The sequence below is a fragment of the Nicotiana tabacum genome, chromosome 19 (assembly GCF_000715075.1).
Source record: "Nicotiana tabacum cultivar K326 chromosome 19, ASM71507v2, whole genome shotgun sequence".
Lineage (NCBI taxonomy): Eukaryota > Viridiplantae > Streptophyta > Magnoliopsida > Solanales > Solanaceae > Nicotiana > Nicotiana tabacum.
In genome coordinates this window covers 79,966,813-79,985,249 of record NC_134098.1, presented here as the reverse complement: position 1 = coordinate 79,985,249, position 18,437 = coordinate 79,966,813, and the positions used below count along the sequence as shown (strand labels likewise).

Here is an 18,437-nt window from a genome sequence, read left to right as displayed (position 1 = left end):
GCACCGTCTTAGGATCCGTGACTCGTCTCATAAGCCGGTGACCCAATCGACTATTAACTGTAAAGCGGGGCCATTTTAGTTTGCTGCTAATTGCTCTCTGCTTTTGAAGGGAGGAAACTCTTGTCAAATCCAATGGCCGCCATATTAGCTCGGAAATCTCTCTATGCTCTTCGCTCTCGTCAGCTTGTAAGTCTCCTTTTATTTGCTCATTTAATTTATACTCGTCTGCGATTTATGTGTCATCAATTTTTGTAAGAATGCTCCTACGAACCCTAATCTTGCATTTGACATCAATTTCAACCTTCGTGATAGTCAATTTCATCAGTTATAGTCTGATTTACCCTTACGTTATCCTCAAGAGACGGTAATGAAAACGAAATCGTATTTAATAATCAGTGTATGCTTTGATTATTTGATATGTCGCCGTGTTTTTTGATTATGGTGTTGGCTTAAATACTTTTGGAATGAGGAAGTTAGATAGAAAATAGGTGGGAATGGATGTTTGTAGAAGCAACGGAGATGGTGAGTGATGGATTACCATTCAGGTTTCCCCTAGTTAACATTTTTTCTCCTGATAACGTAGAAATCCCCGAGAGCCAGTGGGGCAGGATGCAAAACTCGATGGATAATGGGTCTGTCCCTCTCTATCCTTCTCCACTTAAATACCAACCTTTTGTCTGCCGCAGCAGGGTTCAAACCCATTACGTGCACCTCATCGTCACATCATGTATTGTGCTCTTACTACTGGATCAAAGCCCTGGGTCCTTTAGTTAACACTGCGGCTGTCAGTTCTTTTGTTCTCTTATACATGTCTTTGGTTTATGACAAATGACGGATAGCCTGGTGGTAAGGACCTCTACCTTCAATTTTAAGGTTGAGGATTGACTTACATGAGAATCAAAGTGGCAAAGGTCCACTGTTGGGCTGTTGGTGGGGGTGCGGGAAATAAAAACATTTCCTTCATTCTTTTAATTTTTTTTAAGGATATTATGTACAAATGCATGCTGTTTGTTGAGAAATTTGCCGGGAAGTGAGAGAGGCAGCAGTTACTGGACTACTTTTTAGGTTCTTGGTCAGTATGCTTTCTTGTATGTGTGCATACACATGGTTACTTGCTCACACTAAATGTGCATGTATTTGTGCATTTCTATGTTTTATAGTGTAAGAGAATGGTTTGACACCTTACTCTTTCTATGGGGACTATAGGTTTTGGCAGGACAAGCATGGCAAGGGACTAATGCATGTAATGGAACTCTGCTTGGTACTAGAACATTTGCTACCAAGCATTCGTTTTCAACTGACAAAGGTTTGTACTCTGCTCTCCTAATCCATCCTAGATCTATCATCCCCTTTCTCTATGTGTCTGTTAGCATATGAGGCGTGTTTGAAAATGACTTAGCTTTAGAGAAAGGTTGTAGTTCACTACTAATGAGCTTTAGTGGGGATATGAATTTTAAGCACTGTGGTATGCGATACTTCTTTCTTTCCTATTGGGTTGTCCACTTAGATGAGCTCAATTGCCAAGGGAGGAGTTGAAAATGAGTTGTGTAGAATTTGTTGGGAACATGGGACATATTTGGATTTTAGAGTTAAACAAGACTAGATTAGACCGATAGGACCCTGTGTGATATTTAAAATGATTATTACCTTCCTAGGCAAATTTTGAAAGGAAGGTTGAGCATTTTGCCATGGAGGGAAGTATATTAAATCTGTCTACACATGATAGCGATGTTGTGCATAGTGTTAATGTACGCTGTCACACCTCCTTTTTCCCGAGGGGATAGGGAGTTTTTCCAATTTAAGTGACATTAATCGAAATGAGATTATTTATTTATTTCAGAGTCGCCACTTGGAATAATTTACGGTGTCCCAAGTCACCGGTTTATTTTAAATCCCAAATCGAGGAAATTGACTCTTATTTATGGTCTGCGAACACAAAAGACCGGGTAAGGAATTCTATTAACCCGGAAGAAGGTGTAAGGCACTCCCGGATTCCGTGATTTTAGCACGGTCGCTTAACTAGTAATAATTGGCCTAATTATCTGATTTATACATATTTGAAACCTATTGTGCATTTTTATCTTTTAACCGCTTTTAATATTTATGAAAATTATTTGAACAAGTCGCGATGTCGCACACTCGTTTGTTTTTGTACACATTGCGAATTGTGCCACGTGAAACGTACCCGCGATTTACAACATGTTCATTTTTATTATTATTCGAAGTTATGATCGGGTCACATGAAATGCACACCCGAATTCGGATTACGTATCATGGCTATGCCACGGGAACCGTACCCATAGTCACGATATTTATTATTAATCGCGCCTAAAGCAAGATACGAATGTATACTAATTCGAGTCATAAACCTTTCTCTTTTTTTTTTTTTATACGTCCAAAGCAAGCTAAGTAAAAATATAGAAAAATAATTTAAAGCTATTTTTTGGATTTTTTAGGAGTAATTTTATATTAGGGCAAAAATTAGGTGCTCACAGCTGCCCTTCTTTGCTCGGAAACATGAAGAGTTTTCGGGCAAAGATAAAGTGAGCAATTACGAGCAATTTTTGCCCGTTTGATACTCCATGGGAAGCATTTTGGAAAAGTTCGACCGAACCTTGCTTCGGAGGTTGCCTACATATCCTTGGCTATAAAGGAATCAGGTCAGTGTAGTTCTGGATGTTTTGGTAGCTGGGACTACCGAGACGCTGTGATTTCACTGCTGCTGCTGCTCTTTCTTGCTGAGCTCCCTATTACACCAAAGTCAAAATGAAAAAGAAACTAACTAAGCCTATCAGCTACGAGTTACAAGATTCCTATCTATGAGTCTTCTGAAGCTTGATCTTGAGTCTTGAATGGTTTTTCATGCGGACTTTTGATTTGAACCTTGATGCTTGCTAGTTGCAGGTGCTAGTTCTTTCTTCTTCAGTTTTTCGGATCAAGACGGGACATGCAAAGCTTGTGACTTCAGCCATGTCTTGAGCAGTTCACATCTTTCATCGGCTTCTACATTTTGGATTCACTTTTTTTTTTCTTTTATTCTGGATTGAGACTTCTTCCTTTGGTCATCTCGGACTGTCAGCTCGCATTCTTGAGGCGAGCTTCTGCTACTTCTAACTTGAATTGAATTCTGAAATGACTTCCCTCGTTCTTCAGGTGGGCGCCTGCAACTGACTTGAAACTTGAAATGGATTCCCACGTTCTCCAGGTGGGCGCCTGCCAATGACTTGAAAATTGAAATAAACTGGAAGTTGACCCTATTCTTCAGGCGAGCACCCTGCTACTTACACTTGAAATAAACTTGAACTTGCGGCAGACTTGAACTTGCAACCTTGTTCTTCAGGCGGCTCGCGCTACTTCTGATTTGAATTGAAAAACTGGAGATTGCCCCTATTCTTCAGGCGGGATCCTGCTGTCTCTGACTTGAACTTGAAAACTAAAAGTTGACCCTGTTCTTCAGGCGGGCTCCTGATGCCTATCTAACTTGAACTTGAAATGAATTCCCTCGTTCTCTAGGTGGGTGCCTGATGACTTAAAACTTGAAATAAATTCCCTCATTCTCCAGGTGGGCGCCTGATGCTGACTTAAAACCTGAAATGAATTCCCTCGTTCTCTAGGTGGGTGCCTGATGACTTAAAACTTGAAATAAATTCCCTCATTCTCCAGGTGGGCGCCTGCTGACTTAAAAACTTGAAATGAATTCCCTCGTTTTCCAGGTGGGCGCCCGATGTTGACTTAACACTTGAAATGAATTCTCTTATTCTCCAGGTGGGCGCCCGATGACTTAAAACTTGAAATAAATTCCCTCGTTCTCCAGGTGGGCGCCTGATGACTTACACTTGAAATGAATTCCCTCATTCTCCAGGTGGGCGCCTGATGCTGACTTAAAACTTGAAATAAATTCCCTCATTCTCCAGGTGGGCACCTGCTGATTTAAAAACTTGAAATGAATTCCCTCGTTTTCTAGGTGGGCGCCTGATGCTGACTTAAAACCTGAAATGAATTACCTCGTTCTCCATGTGGGCGCCTGATGACTTAAAACTTGAAATAAATTCCCTCATTCTCTAGGTGGGCGCCTGCTGACTTAAAAACTTGAAATGAATTCCCTCGTTCTCCAGGTGGGCGCCTGCTCACTTAAAAACTTGAAATGAATTCTCATTCTCCAGGTGGGTGCCTGATATTGACTTAAAACTTGAAATAAATTCCCTCGTTCTCCAGGTGGGTGCCCGATGACTTAAAACTTGAAATAAATTCCCTCGTTCTCCAGGTGGGCGCCTGATGAATAAACTTGAAATAAATTCCCTCGTTCCCCAAGTGGGCGCCTGATGACTTAAAACTTGAAATAAATTCCCTCATTCTCCAGGTGGGCGCCTGCTGACTTAAAAACTTGAAATGAATTCCCTCGTTTTCCAGGTGGGTGCCTGATGTTGACTTAACACTTGAAATGAATTCCCTCATTCTCCAGGTGGGCGCCTGATTACTTACACTTGAAATGAATTCCCTCGTTCTCCAGGTAAGCGCCTGATGTTGACTTAAAACATGAAATAAATTTCCTCATTCTCCAGGTGGGCGCCTGCTGACTTAAAAACTTGAAATGAATTTCCTCGTTTTCCAGGTGGGTGCCTGATGACTTACACTTGAAATAAATTCCCTCATTCTCCAGGTGGGCACCTGCTAACTTAAAAACTTGAAATGAATTCCCTCGTTCTCCAGGTGGGCGCCTGATGATTTACACTTGAAATGAATTCCCTCGTTCTCCAGGTGGGCGCCTGATGTTGACTTAAAACTTGAAATAAATTCCCTCATTCTCCAGGTGGGCGCCTGCTGACTTAAAAACATGAAATGAATTCCCTCGTTTTCTAGGTGGGTGCGTGATGTTGACTTAACACTTGAAATGAATTCTCTCATTCTCCAGATGGGCGCCCGATGACTTAAAACTTGAAATAAATTCCCTCGTTCTTCAGGTGGACGCCTGATGACTTACACTTGAAATGAATTCCCTCATTCTCTAGGTGAGCTCCTGATGCTGACTTAAAACTTGAAATAAATTCCCTCATTCTCCAGGTGGGCACCTGCTGACTTAAAAACTTGAAATGAATTCCCTCGTTTTCCAGGTGGGCGCCTGATGCTGACTTAAAACCTGGAATGACTTCCCTCGTTTTCCAGGTGGGCGCTTGATGACTTAAAACATGAAATAAATTCCCTCATTCTCCAGGTGGGCGCTTGCTGACTTAAAAACTTGAAATGAATTCCCTCGTTTTCCAGGTGGGTGCCTGATGTTGACTTAACACTTGAAATGAATTCTCATTCTCCAGGTGGGCGCCCGATGACTTAAAATTTGAAATAAATTCCCTCGTTCTCCAGGTGGGCGCCTGATGACTTACACTTGAAATGAATTCCCTCATTCTCCAGGTGGGCGCCTGATGACTTACACTTGAAATGAATTCCCTCATTCTCCAGGTGGGCGCCTGATGCTGACTTAAAATTTGAAATAAATTCCCTCATTCTCCAGGTGGGCGCCTGATGACTTAAAACTTGAAATAAATTCCCTCATTATCCAGGTGAGCGCCTGCTTATTTAAAAACTTGAAATGAATTCCCTCGTTTTCCAGGTGGGTGCCTGATGTTGACTTAACACTTGAAATGAATTCCCTCATTCTCCAGGTGGGCGCCTGATGCTGATTTAAAACCTGAAATGAATTCCCTCGTTCTCCAGGTGGGTGCCTGATGACTTACACTTGAAATGAATTCCCTCATTCTCCGGGTGGGCGCCTGATGTTGACTTAAAACTTGAAATAAATTTCATCATTCTCCAGGTGGGCACCCGCTAACTTAAAAACTTAGAAATGAATTCCCTCGTTTTCCAGGTGGGTGGCTGATGTTGACTTAACACTTGAAATGAATTCCCTCATTCTCCAGGTGGGCGTCTGATGCTGACTTAAAACCTGAAATGAATTCCCTCATTCTCTAGGCGGGCGCCTGATGACTTACACTTGAAATGAATTCCCTCGTTCTCCAGGTGGACGCCTGATGTTGACTTAAAACTTGAAATAAATTCCCTCATTCTCCAGGTGGGCGCCTGCTGACTTAAAAACTTGAAATGAATTCCCTCGTTTTCCAGGTGGGTGCCTGATGATTAACACTTGAAATGAATTCCCTCATTCTCCAGGTGGGCGCCTGATGCTGACTTAAAACCTGAAATGAATTCCCTCGTTCTCCAGGTGGGTGCCTGATGACTTACACTTGAAATGAATTCCCTCGTTCTCCAAGTGGGCGCCTGATGTTGACTTAAAAGTCTAAATAAATTCCCTCATTCTCCAGGTGGGCGCTTGCTGACTTAAAAACTTGAAATGAATTCCCTCGTTTTCCAGGCACCACCTGATGTTGACTTAACACTTGAAATGAATTCCCTCATTATCCAGGTGGGCGCCTGCTTATTTAAAAACTTGAAATGAATTCCCTCGTTTTCCAGGTGGGTGCCTGATGTTGACTTAACACTTGAAATGAATTCCCTCATTCTCCAGGTGGGCGCCTGATGCTGATTTAACACCTGAAATGAATTCCCTCGTTCTCCAGGTGGGTGCCTGATGACTTACACTTGAAATGAATTCCCTCATTCTCCAGGTGGGCGCCTGATGTTGACTTAAAACTTGAAATAAATTTCATCATTCTCCAGGTGGGCACCCGCTGACTTAAAAACTTAGAAATGAATTCCCTCGTTTTCCAGGTGGGTGCCTGATGTTGACTTAACACTTGAAATGAATTCCCTCATTCTCCAGGTGGGCGTCTGATGCTGACTTAAAACCTGAAATGAATTCCCTCATTCTCTAGGTGGGCGCCTGATGACTTACACTTGAAATGAATTCCCTCGTTCTCCAGGTGGACGCCTGATGTTGACTTAAAACTTGAAATAAATTCCCTCATTCTCCAGGTGGGCGCCTGCTGACTTAAAAACTTGAAATGAATTCCCTCGTTTTCCAGGTGGGTGCCTGATGATTAACACTTGAAATGAATTCCCTCATTCTCCAGGTGGGCGCCTGATGCTGACTTAATACCTGAAATGAATTCCCTCGTTCTCCAGGTGGGCGCCTGATGACTTACACTTGAAATGAATTCCCTCGTTCTCCAGGTGGGCGCCTGCTGACTTAAAAACTTGAAATGAATTCCCTCGTTTCCAGGCACCACCTGATGTTGACTTAACACTTGAAATGAATTCCCTCATTCTCCAGGTGGGCGCCTGATGCTGACTTAAAACCTGAAATGAATTCCCTCGTTCTCCAGGTGGGCGCCTGATGTTGACTTAAAACTTGAAATGAATTCCCTCATTCTCCAGGTGGGCGCCTGATGTTGACTTAAAACTTGAAATAAATTCTCTCATTCTCCAGGTGGGCACCTGCTGACTTAAAAACTTGAAATGAATTCCCTCGTTTTCCAGGTGGGTGCCTGATGTTGACTTAACACTTGAAATGAATTCCCTCATTCTCCAGGTGGGCGTCTGATGCTGACTTAAAACCTGAAATGAATTCCCTCATTCTCCAGGTGGGCGCCTGATGACTTACACTTGAAATGAATTCCCTCGTTCTCCAGGTGGGCGCCTGATGTTGACTTAAAACTTGAAATAAATTCCCTCATTCTCCAGGTGGGCGCCTGCTGACTTAAAAACTTGAAATGAATTCCCTCGTTTTCCAGGTGGGTGCCGTATGACTTACACTTGAAATGAATTCCCTCGTTCTCCAGGTGGGCGCCTGATGTTGACTTAAAACTTGAAATAAATTCCCTCATTCTCCAGGTGGGCGCCTGCTGACTTAAAAACTTGAAATGAATTTCCTCGTTTTCCATGTGGGTGCCTGATGACTTACACTTGAAATGAATTCCCTCATTCTCCAGGTGGGCGCCTGATGCTACAACTAAATAGACAAAACAAAAGAAACTTTTCTGCCCAGTTTGCACTAGGAAGATTTGTGAGTTGTTAGCAGAACTATAAATCACCTATGTTATTGATGAATGATGCAATGATGAGAGTAAAATTAAAGACTCGACTAGGATGTGCGTCTCCTGTGAGTAAAACCAAAAAATTTCGACTAGTAAATGCGTCTGCTAAAAAAACCCTGAATGTCTCAGACTAAGAAGTGCATCTCCTAGGGGTGAAACTTGAATGAATTAAATTAGGAAGTGTGTCTCCTAAAGAAATAAAAATCTGAAAAACCCAAACTAGGAAATTTGTTTCCTAGATTTGAGATTGAGCTTGCGGAAAACTATAAACTAAGCTTGACTAAACTAAAAACTGACCCTATTCTCCAGGCGGGATCCCTGATTTCAAGAAAACTAAAGATTGATAACTTAAGAAAACTGAAAATTGACCCCTTTTTTTTTTAATTATAAAAAATCCAGACTTCCCTTTTTTTTAAACTTATTATCCTAGGAGAAAATTTATCAGACTAGGTTTTAATCTTCGGAGAAAGATTCATCAGACTAAGATTTTGATCATAGGAGTAAATTTATCAGACTAGGTCTTTTTTTTTTTTTGGTATCTTAGGAGAAAGATTCATCAGACTAAGATTTCTATCCCAGGAGAAAGTTCATCAGACTAGGTTTTCAATCTTAGGAGAAAGATTCATCAGACTAAGATTTCGATCCTAGGAGAAAATTCATCAGACTAGGTCTCTTTTTTATTATCTTAGTAGAAAGATTCATCAGACTAAGATTTCGATCATAGGAGAAAATTCATCAGACTAGGTTTTCTATCTTAGGAGAAACATTCATCAGACTAAGATTTTGATCCTAGGAGAAAGTTCATCAGACTAGGTCTTTTTTTGTTATCTTAGGAGAAAGATTCATCAGACTAAGACGTTTATCCTAGGAGAAACTTCATCAGACTAGGTTTTCTATCTTAGGAGAAAGATTCATCAAACTAAGATTTTGATCCTAGGAGAAAGTTCATTAGAATAGGTCCTTTTTTTTTTATGGTATCTTAGGAGAAAGATTCATCAGACTAAGATTTTGATCCTAGGAGAAAGTTCATCAGAATAGGTCCTTTTTTTATGGTATCTTAGGAGAAAGATTCATCAGACTAAGATTTTGATCCTAGGAGAAAGTATCGTACTAGGTTTTCTATCTTAGGAGAAAAATTCATCAGACTAAGATTTTTATTGGGAGAAAATCCATCAGACTAGTACTTTTTATCCTAGGAGGAAAAATGTGAAGAGCAATGGAAACATTTTATGCACACTAGTAAGACAGATAAAGGCAAAGATTTGAGAAACTTCCTTTTGTCGGCTCCTCTTCTTTTTTTTTTGTTCTTTCTTTTCTTCTCTTTTTTGGTTGTTTTTGAACCAACTTCCTTGCACTGCTTTGTTCCTGTTTCAAACAAAGAAAATTTTGTCAGTTTTAAAAGTGGTGGTCGGTTTGTGGCCTTGAGTCTTGGGCAGCTTGTCTTTTGCTCAATCAACTTGAGTCAGTTTCAAGAGACTTTTTGCTCTGCATCAACCCTGATTGTTTCACACTCAGTACCATTTGTATTTGTGGCTCAATCAGCCTTATCTCAAAAAAGAGATTTCTTTTCTTGGATAACCTTTTCTGATATCTTGAATGGCTTTGCTTTTGGAGCAATTTGTCTGTCAGAGAGAATCACAACTGGTAAGAGCCTTTTGCACGATGTGCACACTTCATAGTCATTGTTCGGTACTACAGAGAATCTCTGATTAACCTTGAGGTTATCTTTGCTTGCTTTACCCGAATAGGCTGACATCTTTTGGGGGGAAGCCTTTGCGTGAATCCTCGAGGCATGTTGATAGTAACAACTGAGTGTGCTGACCAAATTTACTTTGTGCAACTGAAAAGCTGGTAGCAGATTTTGAAATCTTTTCTTACTTATTTTGACAAGGACTGACTCAGAGTGAAGGGACACAATGGTGCAAAGAAACAGTATATAACAAGAAGTGCCCCTGTCGGGAAGGACAGAAGGAAGAGTTTTTTTTTTCAATAGCTAGCCTTAATGATCATGACATGCATTTTGGACTTAACGGTCTGATCTATCAAACTGACCAAATCTTTCCTTTTACCATTCTTATGATTTTGAAGTCGGGTTTGTTCGTGCCAATCCTTTGCATCGGCTTCACGACTCACTATCGACTAATGGTGCCCCGAGGGGTTTTCACCAACAAGTCTCTCTCATTTATTCATCTCTACTTACCGTCGTCTTAAGTGCCCGTGAGGGTTTGCACTAGTAAGACTCTCATTTTTTCTTCTTTATTTTTCTTTTTCTTTTGCTTTCTAGTGTGAGCAACTGACATTGTTTTATGTTACGTGACAATCGTTGCTCATTGCATGCTTCTCTTGGCATTCTTGAAGGCATATCGGGAGGTCTTTATTCGGAAGGTTTTTGGATAGGGTTGGAAAGAAAGGACGGCATAAGACTTAAAATACACTCAAAATTAATGAGGGGTTGTAAACTTACAATTCTTGGAATCGACTCTTTCAAAAGTGGAATAAAATCTTTGTCCCAGTTTCTGATACTGGGGATTTTTGGATTTTTTTTTTTTTTTTTAATTCTTATTTGGTTGGACCGAACCGTGTAAGGCTGCCTACGTATCCTTTTTTTTAAGGAATCAGGTCTAACGTAGTTCAAACATATGACCTAACTTTTTTTTTCATCTTTCTTTCTTTTTCTTTGTCTTCTTTTTTTCTTTTTTTTTCTTCTCTTTTATTTATTTATTTTTTTTTTAGACAAGTTACCCCAACTTTTATTTTCTGGGGGCATGGACCTTTGACTGTTCTTTTGTTTTTTCTTTTTTTTTTCACTTGAATTTTCTAAGAGTTGCCTAGTATGTACTCTTGGGGTATGTACTTTTCTTTTTATTTTTTTTATATTCTTTTTTTTTCATTTTTTTTTTGACTTTTGACTCTAAACTTGATTCCAAAAGAGGGTGGTCAAAGAAAATAACACAGGCTCAAAAGGGGTAACAAAGGATATAAATTGTTTGGGTAGCAGAAAGAGGGCCTCCCAGCCTCGGGAATGCCAATCATGTCGCTTTCTAGGTTTATTTCAGTGTAAAACTGTACGAGCAATACTTTCCTAGCAGTGAATGACCCTTGTCAATTTGGGTGACTTTTTCTTGGGTTTTGTCTTGATGTAGAAGATGCATTTTGCCACTAAACTGGTCCGTTTCAAGTTGTTTGGAATACACCTTCTTTTGAAAACACTTTGTCTTTAGTGCTAAACAGACTTCAACCCGTCCAATCATCCTTAAGCCCGATCTTCTTAATGATTCAAAAGGTAGAGATCCTTAACTTCCATGAGCATGACTGCTTTGGTTCCATGAAAACTTGGCTCATGTTTATTTTTCACAAGTTTCATGTCTATATTCATCTTCAAAAGTGTCTCTATCTCACGTTTATCCAATTCAAGACTAAATCAGTTTTATAAGGTCTGGCCAAAATTTCCGCATGCATGTCATGTCACTAGAACTAGCGTGAAAAGAACTATGCAAAAAAAAAAACACCAAATGACTGACTACTTTTTTATTGAATAAAGGATAGCAGGGTCCAATCACAAAAAGAAGAAGAAAAGACGACAAAATAAGCTACCATGGCCAAAAGAGGAGTGACTTTCCAGTTACTAAGCGGCATCTTAGCCACACATTCGCACATCAGCATTACTACGACATTTAACTATTTTGATTGTTTTGGATTCAACACTCAAATTTTGACAATCATCCCGAGCAGGCCATGTCCTATTGCTCAAATCTGGTAAAGTCAACCCCACATTTGCCTCCATTTTCAAATTTTCACCGCCAAATTGCCTACTTGCTTTTTCATGACCTTGGATCAACAACAATGGTACTTGTTCAATTGGTTGAAAAGATACTTTTATTTCCGAGAGATCTTGGATTGTTTTTGTGACTTGCCATCGCAAACCAACAAACCGACCACCTTTGACTAGCTTTTATTTCAAAACAACAAGCATGTTAGAATAAACACTTTTTTTTTCTTTTTCTCTTTATTTTTTGTTTCTTAACTTTCTCTTTTTTTTCTTTTTTTTTTTAAAAATCATTCGATCGAACCTGATGTGGGTTGCCTACGTATCATGTGGGAACATGAATCAGATCTTGCGTAGTTCAGGAGGATTATGAATAGGTAAATAAGCTAACATTTTTTTTTTACTTTTGAAAACACTCAGACAATGAAAGCATTTAGGAAAAGAATATGTACTTTTTGCAATTTTTTTTTGTTAAATTTTCGAAAGAAAGGCTTTTAAAGAGGAAAGAAAATATTTTTGGATTTTTGGTTTTGGTTTTTTGATTTTTTTTTATTCTTTTTTAAAAAATTTTTGAAAAAAAAAGACTTCTAAAGAAGAAAGAAAATATTTTTTTATATTTTTGATTTTTTGTTTTTGAATTTTGGGAAAAAGATTTCTAAAAAAAGGTAGAAAATATTTTTTTCGATTTTGATTTCATTTGTTTTTTTTTTCTAATGAAAGACTCCTACAAATAAAATATTTTTTGGTTTAAAATTTTTCTTATTTTTTATTTGCTTGGGATTTTCTAAAAAAAAAAAGACTCCTAAAGAAGGAATTAAAGGAAAATATTTTTGAATTTTTAAAAAATGGGGGCCGGAACCGATTAGGTTTGCCTACGTATCTCACATCCGGTGAGAATCAGACCCGCATAGTTCTGCAATTTTGATGCACAAAAAAATATGAATTGTTTTGAAATGATTTTCTCTTTTATTTTTTGAAATTTCGACAGAGTAACGGGATTTTTTGAATACTGGGATTATCAAAATCGGGCGTTTTTCTATCCTACTTCACTCTTGGTTTTTCTCTTTTTTTTTTTGATTTTTTTTTACTCAAGAAGCCGGTCAACATACAAGCCAAGCAAATTAATGCACAAGTAGCACGTAAAGAATGCATCAGGATGGTCCTTTAATTTTGGGTACACCTGTCCTAGACGGACCCAACCCCTGTGTTGAGTCCCCTAAGTCAAATGCACGTGATGCAAGCAAACGTACCTACTAGGGATCCGGCATGAGGCTGTGTTATTCTAAGTTTAAATCCTGGGTATATTGTTCTAGACCTGGCTTACCCGAGCGGACAACTCGAGCCGAGGGGGGGCAGCGTACCGGGAATACAGAAGCTTCACCGGCTTTGCAACTTATCCGAACCTCGTTCTAAAATTAGGATATGGCTCTAACAGAAAAGAAGCCACGCGAAGCGCACGCTTCCCAAAAAATTTAGAAGACTCAGAGAGAAGAAAGGTTTTCGTAACAGTTTATATACAGTTCACAACAATATCAAAGCGGTAAAGAGAGGCAATTAGCACATTAGGCTCAAACAAGTAATATCAGACAATCATGAAAGCCAAGCATAATAGTTATCTAAGCTCGAATTCTGAACCCTGAACTAGAGATTCTGGGTTCTTATCCCCAGCAGAGTCGCCAGAGCTGTCACACCTCCTTTTCCCGAGGGGATAGGGAGTTTTTCCAATTTAAGTGACATTAATCGAAATGAGGTTATTTATTTATTTCAGAGTCGCCACTTGGAATAATTTACGATGTCCCAAGTCACCGGTTTATTTTAAATCCCAAATCGAGGAAATTGACTCTTATTTATGGTCTGCGAACACAGAAGACCGGATAAGGAATTTTGTTAACCCGGGAGAAGGTGTGAGGCACTCCCGGATTCCGTGATTTTAGCACGGTCGCTTAACTAGTAATAATTGGCCTAATTATCTGATTTATACATATTTGAAACCTATTGTGCATTTTTATCTTTTAACCGCTTTTAATATTTATGGAAATTATTTGAACAAGTCGCGATGTCGCACACTCGTTTGTTTTTGTACACATTGGGAATCGCGCCACGTGAAACGTACCCGCGATTTACAGCATGTTTATTTTTATTATTATTCGAAGTTATGATCGGGTCACATGAAATGCACACCCGAATTCGGATTATGTATCATGGCTATGCCACGGAAACCGTACCCATAGTCACGATATTTATTATTAATCGCGCCTAAAGCAAGTTACGAATGTATACTAATTCGAGTCATAAACCTTTCTCTCTCTCTCTATCTCTCTCTCTCTTCTTTTTTTATTTTTTTTTATTTTATTTTTACGTACAAAGCAAACTAAGTAAAAATATAAAAAAATAATTTAAAGCTATTTTTTAGATTTTTTAGGAGTAATTTTATATTAGGGCAAAAATTAGGTGCTCACATCCGCGATTGGAATCTGTATTGTGGCTAAGAAAGTATGACCAAAGTAGCTCATAACATGGTATGTAGTTACTTATTCTGGATGGGACCATGCAATGCAAGTGGAAAACCCCTGAGTTCTCCTGTCTACTGTGCCATCAAATTTTCTGTTAGAAATTGTGAGAAAATTTAATGAGATGAATTACCAAGTTTCATGCATTCTGGTTTATCTTTCCAGGGCAATCCTAATTTAATATAGAAGGTTAGACTCATGCTCTAACTTGTCAAATATTCGCTGGAAACCTGAGGCATATACTATAAAGGTTAACGGCATTTGTTGTACACCTAAAAGCATGGACTTTGCTATATATAAATTGTCACCAAAAAGCTGATGAATGGGATGAAACTTGAGGAAGTTTTCTTTTTTCTATAAAAAAAAATCACGCTATAGCTGCAAACAGGGAATGCATTTTGAGTGAGGTAACTCAGTTGCATGCTTTATGTTGGATTTTATTTAATGGGGATTGGGGATTGCGCCATTTTCTCTATTGCACATCACTTTAAATGGGCAGACTGCCTGGGGTTTCTGATAAATGCTGGGCAATGTGGTAACCAGTTCTTTAGGATGTGAATCGAATAGAATGTTTTAAATGATGCCGAACGGTAATTTACTCTGGTGGCAAAGTAGTTAGTACTACTCAACTCATAGTCATTGGTTTATTATTCGTAGCTCGCATGTTCTTGGTTGTTGGTGACTTAGTTTTTGGTGTTTTTTAGTAGAAATTTAATGACTCACTACTTTTTCTATCATCGCAGATGATGAAGAACGAGAACAGCTAGCAAAGGAACTATCCAAAGATTGGAATTCAGGTAAATCATTTTAAAGAACTCTCACCTTGCATAATGCGTAGCATTGTGATTCCTCTGGCAGTGCCTGTATGTGTTATGTCATGTGTTTCTGATTTTTTGACTAAATGCAGTCTTTGAGCGAAGCATAAATACACTGTTTTTGACTGAAATGGTTCGAGGTCTGATGCTGACACTCAAGTACTTCTTTGAAAAGAAAGTGACTGTAAGTCTCATGCTTCTACTGCCTTTTTACCTTGACATTATTTATGTTCAATTGCACATTGACTGGGTCTCCATCTCATCTAAGGTAGTATCATTCTACATGCTAACCTCTCGGTTTATTGCAGATTAACTATCCATTTGAGAAGGGCCCTTTAAGCCCTCGTTTTCGTGGAGAACACGCCCTTCGACGTTATCCTACCGGAGAGGAAAGATGCATTGCATGTAAACTTTGTGAAGCTGTAAGTGTCAAAATTGCTATGATTATAAATTTATAATTGCAGCTGCAGTTTTTGTTTTCACTATATTGATTCTCGAACTTGTGTCCGTCATTGTTCAATGTTGGTTATCTCATGAAACTTGTGATCTGGGTGACTGGGATATCTGCGTCGTTCTTCTACTGTTCCGGTTGAGGTGTTCGACTACTTGTATTCTGGGGTAGCTACTACCTGCTGCTTCCATTCTTTTATAGATGGACACAGTTGAAGTTTCTTCTTAAAAAAACAAGGGAGGTAGTATTGAAGCATGTCCTTTGGATAATAATTGTAAGAATATAGAAACTGCTTACCCCTCTTTTCTAGATCAAGTGTCCTGACCTTGGGTAGTATAATGATTGCCTGAATTGACAATACATGCATTACCGGGAAACTAGTACCATGTGGAAGCGTGTGATGGATGTCACCTAAATGATGTCTTTAGTAGTAAAAGCTACTTCTTGAAGTGCAAGGAAGAGACGTGAAATTATGGTAACCAATAGCCAAAATAAGAATGGTAAGCGTTTAAACTTCCTTTGTTGGCACTGGGGGTGAGTATCATTTGGTGTAAGCGGAAAATATGTTTCAAATGGAACTAATGTTTAAATTAATTAAATATATGATGGCATATAATTCGATACTTATAGAATGTATGAAATATATGATATCAGCATAGTCAATGATGAAATGTGGATAAAGAGAAATACTTTAGGGAGTTAGCACAATTGATGTGTCAAAAACCAAAATCTGGTGATCAGCTTGTCTATTCAAAACCAAAATCGACATCCCAAACCGGCAAAACTGCCGTAGCACCCCAAATTGGCACTGCTTTGGAGCTGTCCAATTTAAAAGCAGCTTTCACTGGGAACTATAGGACTGCTTTGTTTAAGTTAAGATTTGTTGTGAATGATACTGCTAGCATTCTACATGCTGAAGTATACGACTGCTGCTGCTAATAAATGAAGCAAATTAATTGGGCCTCTTAATAGATTTGCCCTGCTCAAGCTATCACTATCGAGGCTGAAGCGCGAGAAGATGGGAGTCGTCGAACAACTAGGTACACTTTTGTCAGTCTTTGGGTGTCTCACATTAGATACTCAGACACCCATAATCATGTGTATATTATAACTTCTACAGATATGATATTGATATGACAAAGTGCATCTACTGTGGATTCTGCCAAGAAGCCTGTCCTGTTGATGCCATTGTTGAGGGGCCTAATTTTGAATTTGCAACTGAAACTCATGAGGTAAGTATTAGTTGTTTCTAAGCACAAATTTGAAATAAATAAATTGTGATTACTGGATTTGACTAATTTATTGTATGCATCAGGAACTCCTTTACGACAAGGAGAAGCTTCTTGAGAATGGAGATCGATGGGAAACTGAGATTGCAGAGAATCTGAGATCTGAAAGCCTATACCGCTGAGTTCGTTTGTCAAAGATACACTGAAAATTCTTGCTTAATTTATAAAATAAAAGGATTTGCTGAATGTTGATTATTGTTCTTCCACCTGTCTTATCTTGTGACAATCTGAAGACGGGTGCTGCTGCTGTTCTGTAATTCTGTTTGGGCAAGATGACTTATTTGTAGAGTACTATCCATGGCCATAGATTTAAGTGGCTGTAGCACGGCAACTCTTTCTGTTAGAAGGAATTGGGTTGGGATTCACCTATGTTTTTCTCCGGTCATCAACGGGTCCTTCATGGAAATGTCCTTTGACGAATAGTAGCTATGACTGTTCAAAACTTCAAATTGGATCTGGATGAATCATCTGGTGCTAGAGGGTTAAAGTTTGTTCATATTCTAGTGCTCTGTCTGCCCTTACAAGCATGATTTATCTCAGTGATGTGATAATTGTTGCTGCAAAGCAGCATTCTCTTCTGTTGAATTTACTGTAATTGGTTCTGTTTATTGATAGGATAACGTTGGTACGCTTGAAGGGTACAATTGTTCCTTAAAAATGCTACTAGTTTCGGGGTTTGAAAATCAATATCTAGAGGTCTCCGAGTTCGAATCCTAATCCTAGAATCGAGTCCTCTACTATAAGAGAGAGTTGCAACTTCTCTTGGGGGGTTTCTACACCGGATGATTAAAACAAAAAAGACAATAATGTGGAGTGATCGTCTGAGTTTCTCCCTTTCTTTTTATCCTTTCCAAAATTTGAGATTCTAAACAACGGTGAAACGCTTGGTCTCTATTGAAAGTGATTAATTATTTTTTATTAATTAATAGCTGTTGACTGCTGTCATTAATTAGCGGTTAGATTAGTTCTCTTTTTCTCCTTTCTATAAGAAAGAAAGATGAAGAAATGAGATTAGTTTTTATTTTTCCAAATTTTGTTCTCAATTGTTTCTCTTCTCGAAGCTTCTGTTCTTTCATGGCTTCAGCTCGATTCTCCCCTTCAATGGAGAATCAGCTCTAATCTGCTGATAATTCGAGTTTCATCATGGTATTAGAGCTAGGCTATTAGCTTTTCGCTCAACTTCTTTATCCAATTTCTTAGTTGAAATTTCATCTTCGTCTAGGGTTTGCGATAATCGCAAATTTGCGGAAGTCCATATTCCATATTTTGTTTCAATTTCCTCACTGATTCAGCGATTCATCCTCTTTGTTTCTATCTCAAAAATTGCATTTGCCTAGAATTTCAAGGACTGTGGCTGGAGATCAGGAAACCGTCGTTTTGAGCAGTTCGACGACAATCGTCGACATAAGTAATCCTTTATACATGCATCCATCTGAAAATGCTGGAACTATGTTTGTTTCAGTGCCTTTTGATGGCATCGGTTACAGATCCTGGAGGAGAGGAGTGCTCAGGGCACTTTCAGTGAAGAATAAGATTGGATTCATAAATGGCAAAGTCAAAAAGCCCGATGCAAGTTCAACTACTTTAGGTCAGTGGGAGAGATGTGACGATATGGTAA

At 38.9% G+C, this 18,437-nt stretch overlaps 1 protein-coding gene across 1 annotated transcript; it reads left to right on the top strand.

The window, feature by feature from the left end:
• On the top strand, positions 1–17,502 carry LOC107760590 (NADH dehydrogenase [ubiquinone] iron-sulfur protein 8, mitochondrial). The gene is made up of 8 exons (XM_075238062.1): positions 1–186; positions 1,207–1,306; positions 15,008–15,061; positions 15,172–15,263; positions 15,388–15,501; positions 16,503–16,570; positions 16,651–16,762; positions 16,846–17,502. The coding sequence occupies exons 1-8, from the start codon at positions 133–135 to the stop codon at positions 16,939–16,941; spliced, it is 690 nt and encodes a 229-aa protein (XP_075094163.1). The 5' UTR covers positions 1–132; the 3' UTR covers positions 16,942–17,502.
• Positions 17,503–18,437: the final 935 nt, after the last annotated feature.

Excerpts from the sequence above, each read along its gene's own strand:
- LOC107760590 (XM_075238062.1), top strand. The coding sequence starts at position 133 with ATGGCCGCCATATTAGCTCGGAAATCTCTCTATGCTCTTCGCTCTCGT. Across the intron at positions 15,062-15,171 it reads ATCCAAAGATTGGAATTCAG|TCTTTGAGCGAAGCATAAAT; the intron begins GTAAATCATTTT and ends GACTAAATGCAG. Across the intron at positions 16,763-16,845 it reads TTGCAACTGAAACTCATGAG|GAACTCCTTTACGACAAGGA; the intron begins GTAAGTATTAGT and ends TGTATGCATCAG.